The sequence below is a fragment of the Phyllostomus discolor genome, chromosome 1 (genome assembly GCF_004126475.2).
Source record: "Phyllostomus discolor isolate MPI-MPIP mPhyDis1 chromosome 1, mPhyDis1.pri.v3, whole genome shotgun sequence".
NCBI classification, from domain to species: Eukaryota; Metazoa; Chordata; class Mammalia; order Chiroptera; family Phyllostomidae; genus Phyllostomus; species Phyllostomus discolor.
In genome coordinates, this window is record NC_040903.2 from 201,612,877 (window position 1) to 201,625,639 (window position 12,763).

The 12,763-nt window shown below is 37.8% G+C and overlaps 1 protein-coding gene across 7 annotated transcripts in view; it reads right to left on the bottom strand.

Moving 5' to 3' along the window:
• Positions 1–12,763, bottom strand: part of CEP128 (centrosomal protein 128) — a 433,346-nt gene that overhangs the window by 292,512 nt on the left and 128,071 nt on the right. For all 7 annotated transcript variants that reach the window (XM_036012776.1, XM_036012791.1, XM_036012780.1 and 4 more), the window contains one exon: positions 3,120–3,296. In XM_036012776.1, the coding sequence (XP_035868669.1) occupies positions 3,120–3,296 (177 nt within the window). The remainder of the gene's footprint in view (positions 1–3,119; positions 3,297–12,763) is intronic.

The window sequence follows — 12,763 nt, forward strand, 5'->3', positions numbered from 1 at the left end:
ACTTTTGTTAAGCCTATGATATTTGTGAAGGGCTTTTTTTTCTGGAAATGTTCTATTAAAAACATCCTATCCTCTGCAAAGGATGTCTCTTCCTGTTCTCAATACTTCCATTCTTTCTGATGTGTGTGCACATCTCTCTCTCCCTGAAGAAACATCATTAGGTAATTCATTCAGACATATGACAATGAGTGCCGACCACATGGCACATACAAGAATGCTGTATTCTCATATCCAACTCTCTCTCATCTACTCTTTCACTATAAACCTCACTTAACTCTCATACTCTCTCTCCCTGTCTTTACAATGAAATTTTCCCTAATCACTCTAGGGCAGGGGTGTCAAACTCATTTTCACTGGGGGCCACATCAGCCTCACAGTTGCCTCCAAAGGGCCAAATGTAATTTTAGGACTGTATGAACGTAACTACTCCTTAACTAGGGGCAAGGAGCTCGGCACTGCCGCTGGGTAGAAACAAGGTTCCAGTCCAGATAAAACAGATTCGGCCCGCGGGCCTTGTGTCCGCCACCTGTGTTCTAGGGCATAGAAAAAAGTTTGTCTTGATCCAATGCCTACCCTCTTTGTGCTCTACACATAAATGGGAAAACCTCTTGAATTATCCAAGGCTGACCTGGGAAAATGACACAACTTTAATTCAGACATTTTCCTATTTGTTTTATTATGGTGTATCGAGTGTCTATCCTGAAGTTTTCAAACACTACAGGCATTTACTAAAGTAGAATAGGTAATAAATATGGTGGTTGGAAAAAGAAAATTGCAGTTAGAAATAACCAGCACCCCCAAGGACTTTCCCAGACTCGTTGGTTACATATCCATGATTCAATCTGTTCCACAGCACAGTCACTCTCTACAGAAAACGAGTGAAAATTTCATCAGCAATACTTCAAAAAGTCAACAAATGACAGGGAATAATTGGAATTAACCCATTTCTAAAAACATTTTACAAGGATCACCACTCTCCCATAGGCCTCTGAACTATAAAGCAAAGAATTGATTTAACAAATACCCAAGGGTGGTTCCTTTGAGGTGAGAGCAAACGTTATGTTCTTTGGTATTCCTTTATTTTTTTTTCCCTCAAGTTTACAGAAATGAAACAATAGAACTTATATGTAGAAAGAGATTCACATGAAAAAAATTACTCTTAAAAATAGACTGAATAAAATTTCCATTCTCTTAAATTTATGTCCACCCATCACTTCGAGAAGAAGGTGTAAAGGCCCATTACTACAATTATTCCATTCCTGAGCGCCTATTACAGAGGAGGGTGCTTTGCAGAGCGTGTTGGGTGGAAGGATAACCCCAGCAATCTGTTGTGTGCACGCTATGTAACCACCCACTGCGAGGTTTCTGCACCTTACAGCGTGATCCAAAGGATTCCACTTCTAGATCTCTACTTGACTGAAAACAAGTTGTCCTTGCATAAATACTTAACTTTAAAACAAATGTTGCACTGTTACTATGTGATTCTTTTAGATCAAATTAGGATTTCCCGGCTACACATCCTTTAAATGTATGTATACGAGAAAAATCATAAATAAATACAGTAACATGAGACAAGAAAAAGAATAAACCAGCATTATAACAGGCCCTAGAACAGGGCTAAAAGAGTTCGTTTTTCCCTAAAGCAAATTACTTCCCATATTTGGCTCACAGTCCTCTTGAAGTGACATCTGATTTGTTTTAAAAATGTACATAGAAATATATATTGCAGAAATTCCACCAACTCCACCAAATTCTGTCAGTTTAAACATTTTCATTAAAGTTAAATCCTAAAGCAGCTTCGACTTCAAGAGTAAAATTATAGTTTTATTTTCTTTAAAACACCACTTAAGCAAGAGAAGGAAAAAATGGTAAGAAAGAGCAGGAAAAAAGAAAGGAAAGTAGTATGAAATGGAATGGTCATTTTATATGAGGAAAAGGAAGAATGATGAAATAAAAGGAAAAACATGAAGAGTATTTTTAAAAGCCCTTATGCATGATACATGATACTATAATTTGAGTACTGTCGTATCGTCAAATGAAATAAACACGGGAGTAAATGACAGCTTGTGCCAGGTTATACCGCATCAAAGCAATCCAATGCTCTCTGTAGGTAATGCAGCAGTACTAGAACCTAGAGATAACAGAGGTGCTTCCCTTCAAGAAATTACAAATATCCATGATTACTTCTGTTTTTATCATTTCACTAAAACTATAAATTGAGTAGCAATCAATATTCCATTTTAAAGATAGAAAAGCTAAATTAAATATAATTTGTTTAAATAGGGAGGGCAGAGCCCTGGCTGGCGCAGCTCAGTGGATTGAGCGAGGGCTGCGAACCAAAGCATCGCAGGTTCGATTCCCAGTCAGGGCACATGCCTGGGTTGCAGGCCACGGCCCCCAGCAACCGCACATTGATGTTTCTCTCTCTCTCTCTCCTTCTCCCTCCCTTCCCTCTCTAAAAATAAATAAATAAAATCTTTAAAAAAATAAAAATACATAATAAAAATAAATAGGGAAGGCAAATAGCACAGTGGTCACCTGATTAAGCGCCAGAGTTAGAATCCCAAGGTTTGAAGCCTTAGTTGTAGCAATTAACTAGATGTATGGAGCCAGGGGCAAGTTACTTAACCCCTCCAAGCCTTGCTTTCTCGTACCAAAATAGATTTAATCAGAGTATCTAAAGGACAGGGTGGTTTTAGGGGTTCTGGAGAAAATACATATACGACACATACCCCAGTACCTGCTGCATAACTAGCACTCAAAAGATGTCAGCCAGTAACATACCAATGAAATAAAAACTGGCCTTTGATAATGAAATATTCAAAAACACAGGCCTCATGACTCCAAGGACGTATTTTAATCAGAACCGCTGCCTCTGCCGTACGGCATCTCCGTTCCCAGAGTGAGGCACAGGCAAGTCAAAGGAATGGCAGCACATTTTCTCTCACCGTGACTGCGCAACAGATACAGCACCTCATTCTCAAAATGCAAGATGGTATTTTCTTTTATAAAACTTTCAGGAATGAAAATGTGATTACCATTGCAACCATGCATTAAGATCTTATTATAATTATATATTAGGAAACTTAGTGAAAGACACAATGAGAACTCATAATTACTTTCAGTTTCTCCATCGACTCCCTGGAGAAGGTTTTACAAGCTGCATCAATTTCCTTTCCTATCACACCAAGAATGGATTCCTGTTCGGTCTCCAGACAAAGAAGTTGATCCTTGAGCTGCAGTCTGGCCTCTTCCATCCTCCGTAAGTGCTCTTCTTCGGTGCTTATATGTTTCTCCTAAAGCATTCACCAGAAATAAAAACAATTATTAAGTGGAGGCAAGAAACACCTATAATACCTGTACAACCAACTCAAGCGACTGTATCAGAAAACAGACCTGACCCTGTCGGTCCCTTTACTGAAATAAACATTCTGCCTGCTCGTTAACTGAGGTCAAATTATAGAGAATTCACAGGTAGGGCATGGAGGGAACTGATGAGTGGATTCTCGACGAAGAAAATTATAGTTAATCTGTAGCCAAAAGAAAAAGTTGAAAAAATCCTTTACCATTTTAATAATTTAATGTCATTAACTCATCAAAGAGTAAAAGCTGACACTACAAACTGACTTTGAGCTTTCAACAATTGGTAAAACACTAGAAAAATGCAAAATGTCAAGTAAGATAGTGTCAGCTCCTTCATTCAGAAAAAAATAAATGTTACTCCACCTTTATCTCACCAAAACATCGTTTTTAAAAAGCCTAAGTTTTCAAATGCAGTCATACTGCATAAATGCTTCAAGTCATGAAAACCTGATTAAAGCAAGATGGAGGCACTTTTCAAATAAGCAAATAGTACATTTAATAAAAAGGGATTTCTAAAGAACCCTGTAAGAAATTACAAGGCTTGGGGGCCCCCTGTAGGAAAAACAATTTTCAATCACGATTACACAATTTCATTACTAGAGAAATTCAAGTTGTACTGCACAAGGCTTGGAGGGAAAAACAGAATCACTAAAACTCTAAGCGTAAAGTGGACCAAACAGTCATGACGGCTGGCCTGTGTGCCTTCAGACATCCCATGGTAGCCTAATCATCTTTACCTGCCCCGGAACACACAACACAAACAGGACGATTATGTGGTCAACAAACTGAGCTTGAATTTAAAATAACAAAGAGATCTGCTCGATTAAAAATAATCAGGGAAAGTAGAATGGTATTTTAGCAGAAAAATCACACATTTCCTTTCAATTCAATTTACTTTTAAAAATGAATGAAACACCCTCTGCCCAAAAGAACAGTCCTTTCACAACCTGTCTTCTGCCCTGCTCTCCAGCTTCCTCACTGTCCTCTCCACTCTCTCATACTTTAACATCTTGCAGCTTTTCAAATACGCCTACATGTGTCTCCTCTGACCAATCTGATGTGTTCAACCCTGCTTCAAGTTGCACTATGTCAAATGGAGCTGGTGGCCAAGAGACAGCATTGGTCTCGATGAGTACATCATCCTGGTCTGGATCTCAGCTTCACAAACTTAGGAACTGGATTTTCTTTTCTTTTTAGGTCCCAGAGTGGAGTCATCTTTCGGCAGTAGAGTAACATTAAGTTCACAAGAGACTAATGTGCAAACCAGAAATGCCCCTCAGTTAACTACGTTAGTTTGCACTGAGACCATGACTGCCGTATGGGTCAGAATGCTTACATCAGCACAGCCAGTACCCTTACACCCTGCAGACAAATCTAGATGGGAGGGCAAATTACAATCAGAATGTAACTGAGTGAACAGGAAATCGGAGCAGGGCGATTTGTTTTATGAAAAATGTTTAAACGGCATTGTGCTGATGGCCGCCTGGTGTCTCCATCTACACATCAGGGATTTACAAACTACAATAGTAACAAGAGTGTTCCATTCTCCTGCACAGTGCTTGGATGGGGACGGCCGAAGTCCATCTGCCTTTCTGCTTTATCCACATTCAGATTCTGATGAACTCTTATTCTTGATTGATGTGGCATTTCTTTGGATATGTCGATATCTTCACTAAGTCTTGATCTCATCCAGAAGCCTTCACACCCTAGTTCTGCACGGCATCTGATTATTTTATAGATTCTTTACCAGAGAGCAACCTTACTGTCAAGGCTCTGGTGAGGACCCTTGCCTCTGGATTGTTTCTGCCTACCGCAAGCACACCGCTAGACGAAGCCTAACCCTCGGCTCCCAGCCCCTTTCCAAAGAGCGCGACTTCAGCAGTCGCACACATCAGATCGGTAGGAGGAGACACGTGTGGCACACCTGCCACCTACACTTCTTATCCTTCAAACTTCATCCTCAAGACTCTTTTCTTTCTTAGTTTCTCAATACAGAATGTTTCCATAGCACATTTTTTATATCTTCGTCTAAAAAAAGGTATCAAACTGTAATATAATTGTTCTTGCTCCTGTCTCCTTCAATAAACTGCTTATTTCAGAAGACCACAGAACATATTTACATTTATCTTTAAATTCCCCAACTTTGCTACATAAGTGATTTCAACTTTTTTTTTGAAGACTCCAGTTCCACACTCACTGCAAAGGCCACGTCATGAACGACCACACAGATCTATACATGCAGAGGCCACACAGGTGTGCTCAGAGGTTTCCTCTCCGTACACGCGGACACAGGCCCCTAGCCTGCTGCGGTGCTCTCGCTGGTGTGACCTTAACAAAGAAAACTCTCCATCAGGGGTTACTGGTGTACTTAGAGGACAACTGTTCATAATCTAAATGGAGGCAATTCCCAATAGTGTTCTAATTGACTGTTCTGTTCTCTCTCCCTCACAGCCATCTTACTTTTATCCACTATCACTTTTCTGTTATTTGACTCATTAATAAGGAGACAAAACTATTTCTACATTTAGATATTCTTAAAATGTTAATAATGTCATAAAAAGCTCTACCATTCGATCTCTTTAGCAAAGAATGAAAATTTCATTATCCAATTCACTATCCACCATGAGACAATTAGCATGCTATGCCTAATCTCCCTTTGAAGTAAAACTCAGAACCATGAACTCACATGGACCTCAGAGATCAGTGGGTTCAAATACCTGTTCTTTCAGAAAGCCCTTCTTTTACATTTCTGACAGAAGGTAATACAACCCCTACATGACCAGCTGAAGTTTCAAGGAACAGAATACTTGACAAAACTATAAAATCTCTCATTAGTCTAAGTGCTATACTCAAGAGTTAAAGTAAATAAATGAATCCTCCACCCCTACTAAATCTTCTAAGATTCCAGGTCAAGTTCTATGTCCTTTTATTTAATTAGGTTTCAGATACTGCACCATACCAGTTCTCCATCTTCTGCATGTGCTTTAAGACCATAAATCTACGAGTTAAATAAGCTTTTCCACTCTGTACTTAAGCAATTTTAATTTCTTTTATTCACACATTCAATAAGTTTTTATGGCAGGCCTACTTTGGTGAGACATTCTCCTGGGCACAGGGGCAGAATGAATGAGAGAGGTTAAGTCCCCGCCCTCACAAAGCCAACAAAGATCTGTATTAAATTTTATCAGTTTTGTTTTCTTTGTGGCTTGAGAATACTTATTTGTATACTAATTGTGACAACCAATAAACTAGCTCTTTCTCTCTTCAGTTTCATGTTTCAGAAATACCTCTACCAATGGAGCAAGTGCAGCTAATTCTATGGAAGAGGTGGGAAACTGGCTGATATTAACCCAATCGTTCTGTCTGATTTGGAGACAGATTAACAAGGGCAGATAAGAATATTTAGGCACTATGATGACTATTCCCTGGGCTTCTAGTGAATTCAAAGAGAGCAATAATTCTCCAACAAAAAAGCTACCATATTTCTAGAGACCCAGAGGTAAGACAAGGCATTTTAGAGACTGTTTGGAAATAGGGAAGACACAGTTAGTCTGACTTCAATGTTTCAGCATGAATGGACACAGATACATGGGTCTGGGGAATACAAGGAGCTTCTTTGCAAGGACAGAGATAGATCAAGGTGACCAAAGCCATTTATATAATCCAAGAAGAGAGATAACCCAGACCTACCATGGCTCAATGTGAATTAGAGAATAAACCCTTAATTTTACAAATGAGGAAACCAGCGTTCAGACAAACTAAGTAACTTGACAAAATTCAAAGAGCCTACAACCCATAACCTGGTCCTCTGACTTCCTGAATAGTGGTCTCTGTTAAAATGCTACAAAGGTCCATTTTCACAAAGTGGGGAGTTTAGAAAGCCAATGTGAAAAACTCAGAACAGTTATCAGCAGGTTATGTGGGGACTAATATAGTCTGAAAGTAGAAAGTAGAAAGAATAACACAAAAAAAATGTTTCTGAATGAGCCTTATCGTTAGAAACAGAAATATATGACATATCCACAAATTCAAAATAGTCCACAAAAAAGAGGAAAAAAACTCACCAAGCACACACAATATCTTAAACTTTTAAAGGCTATCTTTCCACACTGGAGACATACCCCATGTGCACATTAAATCTGTTCTTGGCAAATTTTAATTAGTAAGTATACTAATCACACACTGAGCATGTGCAGTTCCACGGTCAAGACAGCAAGGGTTTTATGAAGTTTCCACTTCAGGACAAGATAGGCTTATATTATTGACATTTATTTCTAAAGGAAATAAAAAAGCATACTGCTCACATTTTCATCATACACACACAGACACTGTTGACTGGCTTGATCAATGGACCTATATAATTCAAAGGGTAAGAAAAGTACTCCCCTAATTACATATTGTGTTCCAGCACACTCTTCACAAGTCAGAACATTCACTCACCCAAAGGCTGTAAAGATTGTAAGGAGACATGATCTTAATGGAAATAGAGTAAGTTCAATAAAACTAGACCATCTCCAAAATGTTATCTCCTCGGTAAAGCTTATGAGATTCCTTCAATGTCTTAAGAGTTCCAGAAAAGCTGCTTTATTTCCATTATGGTTATTACATGAAATGAAAATAATCCTTCACACACCTTAACAGAAACATTATGGTAAATAAAGCACACTCACGCAACAAAATAAATCATTAATTTCCAAAGTTAATGTTTTTCCGTTACAGAAAACTAACTTGAATAACCAAGTGTGGCAATATTTCAGCCCCAAGGCCACCTTTACTACATCAGCAGGGGCTGGGGGAGAGACAGGGTAAGAGGCAGGGAGAGATCAAATACTATGGGATGGGGCGAAAGTAGGTTTACATTGTTCCCATGGAAAATAATGCAACAATAAATAATGTTAAGAATAAACTCTTGTGTTTCACACACTCATAACTGTAAACCTACTTTCACCCCACCCTGTATTAAAAGCTGAAATCAAAACTACCACAATGTAGTTCAAAGTAATTGGAAGCATGGACTGTTGAAATTCTAGACCTGCACACATCACCTAAAAAGTTTTGAGAAAGAGTATTTCTGTAACAGAAGATAACTGTGTGCCTAAGCCTTAAATCCAGGACACTAACATTACAAGGCAAATAATGAAACTAGCCTGAACAAAAATTGGATCTGTCTGGAAACCGTTTATCTGGCTCTCTAAAGAAGGCTCACATTACTTATGCCAACAGAGTGGACTCAGCTGTAAGGGAGTTAAGATACAACACGAAACACCAACCAAAGCAAAAACAGCGGCACAACTCAACAAGAAGGATCTACTATGGATGGTATGGGAGATTTTTGAAAAGTTTAATCTAGAAAATTACTACACTGCAGTTCAAACTGTCTTGCAAAACAGCCAATAAATAAACAACACCTTAAATGCTGTGTTACATGCTGGTCACACCATAACTACTTTTTTCAAGCTTACTTATTAAAAAAATAGAAGATTGTATAAGAGAGTAAGTTTCTTAAGTTCAAAGTATGGCTTTCTATTGAGCACTTAGATTGGTATCAAAAATAAACAGAAGTAACAACAATTCTAAAATCTATAGCTGCAATCAATTGAAAAAGTCTCCATGGATTTGACCTACGTATATCCCTTGCCCTCTGTGAACACAACACTATCCAGGAGCAGGGAAGGTCCTAGACTGAATTTTTTCCCTTGTTATTATAAAAGCCCAATAAAATGTACCTCCTTCCTCAACCACATGGATATTACGAGACAGAACACCTGAGCTCTTGGGAAGACTGTGTGTCCTCTCTATGTTCCACTGACACTTCGTATGGGCTGCTGCTATAGCACTTACTGCTAGGTGTATCTTTTATCTACGTCCCCTCGCCAGAATGTAAATTCCTCTAGGTTAAAAATCTTACTCTTCTCCATTCAAATACCCTAACACTTAGTAGAGTGTCTTACACAAAGGGGAAAGCCAATAACTTCTCTGGAACATACATATACATGTCCTTTTCTATTCCTGTCATTCCACAAGCATTTTTTTAGTGTACTCTCTATATGCCAAGCATGGTAGATCCCAAATATACTACAATTAAAAAAAGAAAAATGAATCTCTGAACTCAAATACCTTTTCATGTTTGAGTAAGTTGGTTTTTGCAACAAATTAATTAGCAAACTCAATGAGGGCAATCACCTTTTCAATAGCAGATTATTGTGACTGTCAAGGCAAGCTGATGCCACAAAAGTAAAAGAGCTGCCAATGGTAAGAAGTAATCAGATACAGAATAAATTTTGAGGATAAAACCAATAGGATCTGCTGATGAATTAGTATTAATCCATGGATGAAAGAATGAGGTGGCTCTTTATATCTACTTAGTAACCAAAAGAACATTGTAATTACTACTAAAAGATTGATTTCCTAAAATAAAAATGGTACTTTTGTGGGTTAGATATACTTTTCATTCTGTGAAAGTAGATGCTTTACACTATTTCCTTCAAAGGAGAAAAAGAAGTTATGGCTAAGAGCACATTAAGAGTAAGGCTGAGAGCATTACTGAAACAGTGGCGCCAATAGAAAAAGTAAAGACATAATCAGAATATTGGATATATGAATAGGATGCATGTTAAAACTTCAGTGTGAAAGACTTTCCAATATATATAGCCTAACTGGTCTTAGGCAGGCTTGGGAAAGTTATCCCTAAGACAGAAACAAAACATGGAAATTCAAATTTAAACTTCTAACCCCATTTAAATAAATTATTTTGTAGGTCAGGCTTTTTAGTATCATTTTCTGGGAGAATGTTAAACAATACAAAGATCATTGGCAGCATAAACAAAAAGGTGTTAGGATATGTATTGGATACATTCCTAGAAATTAATATTCAAATTTGGAAACAAAAATATCTCTAAAGGATATTTTATGCATTTATTAAGTTTTAGGACTATTTTGTAATTATTACATATTTCTATCAAGTCAAATGCCTGGAAACAGAAATAACATTCTTTAAAATCAGCCACTTTTGATGCATTTATATTTCTGAAACAAAATGTGGACAAAGAAACAAACAACTAGAGTTTCAAATTATGCATTTGGAATGAACACAGTTTAATTTTCAAAAGAAAAGGGAATGTATCATTCCTCTACAGAGAAATATTTATTTATAAGTGTAGTGTCTTTAAAAGCCATCAGAATTTCTTCCCCTGCTGTTTTTGTTCCTAAAGATGCTTAAGCACGCATTTCTTCTTATGAAAGAATGATTAAAAAGTTTTTTTAAAACCTCCAAATAATATAACTCATATATCCAATAAGCACCTCTTAGCTGTTTTTCTTTCCTAAAAATTAAAGAATACTGCTTGTTTAACAATGAGTGACAAAATGGACTGAATTAACAAGCATTTTAAATCATCATGATAGAAACACTCAATGGAAACAAACCTGGACACTTGTCTTAAGTTCCCTCTCAGGGCCCAGGAAAGTGACACAGGATGGCTTAAGTCAGGCAAAGCCCTGGGAGGAGTACAGTCCAGAACCCTTCACGAGGCCTACTCCCCTAGGCTTGCCACACCCCCACCAATTCTGTGCCATTATTCAGCTTAATTCCTTCACTAGCAGTATCGCTCACAGTTTCAAAATTACATGAAATCAAACTAACGGTGTACGGGATTTTAAAGAAAAGTGCCCAAACAGAACTACCTTCCCCTCAAGCGCTAGTAGTTGTTATCAACCACACGCGGAGTTAAGGATTAAATGGCAGGCCTCTCGATCAAGTTCAAATCACGAGACGTGAAGGCTTTAACTTCACTTTTTACATTCATTTAAAAACAAACACTTTGTCAATGGTTGGTAGAGAAGTCATTGCAAAAAAAAACCCAGACTTTGAAAATGGCTTTTCCACACCTGGTTCAGCCTGGAAAGCAGAGAGCAACTGCACTCTATATGCCCTTACACCCTGCCCCCGTCTGCCGCAACCGTGTGTGTAACCGCCCCACTGCGGAGCCACTTGACCTTTGCATTCTAAACCGGTTTCTGAATGTCAGGCATAGGACTGCGTACAAGGTGAGCACCCTGATGTTTCAGTCAGTTCTCCGTAAAAGTCAAGGACTTCTCTGGGCTTCATGACTAGGGGTAGTTCCATTAAAGATGCTTTGTAAATGACAAACGCATAATTTACAAGTTTACCTCTAATTTGATCATTTTATTATTTTCATTGTTGTTTTTCAGATGACAGAAATATGACAGGAAATTACTCATAGCATCCTAATTAGTGTTTACTTAAAATGTCTGGTTTAAATTTGCCTCCACATTAATTTGTGGTAGCTACAGCTCTGCTCTACTCACACAACTCACAATAAACAGACGAAGCGCCAAGAAAACGTGCCGTCTGTCTAACACTGGCCTCAAGTGTAAACATTAAAGTAAATGCTAGAAATCAACAGCTCGTTCGCTTCTACTTCTTTCTTGCTCTTATGGGAAGAATTTGACATCAGAGAAGTCTGCCTTCTATAAAAGAGTTTTTGTAAAACTATGGAACTGTGAGTTTGCAAAGTAGTAAACATTTTTACAGAACAGCTATGTGACAATCATATATATTTGTTCACATCATGAAAAACAGCAACCCTAAACAGATGGTCAAATTAGATCTGAAACACAAAATTAAACAACACTGATTCATTTTTTCCTGTCACAGATATCTTTTATGTGGCAATATCAGGTTTTAATTAGATTTTTCTAACAAAATCATTAATGACTCCTTTCCAAAATTTGTGTCAGGCTAAAAAAAAAAATCAAAGAGTACACGGTAATCTGTTGAATATAATAACCCTAAATTTAAATTCAACACTAAGAATACAGTGAAAAGACACAAATGTGAGTCATTTTACTGGCAGTAAATAAAGGGAAAAAATACGAGGACTTTGTGTTCATATCCTGTCTCCACCACAAGCAACGCTGTGCAGGGCGCAACACACTCTCAGCCTCGGTTTCCACCGTCTGTGAAAATGAGTGTCATAATTACACTTGCAAATGAGAGTTACATTTATCAAAGATCCACATTTTGTACAAGAAAAGTATTTCCTAAGAGTTTCCTATCCAACATAGCTTTAAAATATGTTGCTAGATAACACTTCACAAATGATTTAAATAACAGATTCCATGGGAAGGAACCAAAATGCCTTCTTATGAGTCCTGATGTATTCAGTATTTAAGTTCCTGCGAACAGCTATGTATGGCCTTGGGTATGTCACGGTTGGTGGTGGTAAAGTATTTCCTAACTGTTTCATTGTAGTTACTGTCACATCCTGAGAGAACCAACAGTAGAAAATAAGGTCCTCTAAAGAGAATTAAGTTTGCCTATGGAAATAAGCAAGTATTACATGAGAGAGCTAAGCATCCCAAATAACCTACATAATCT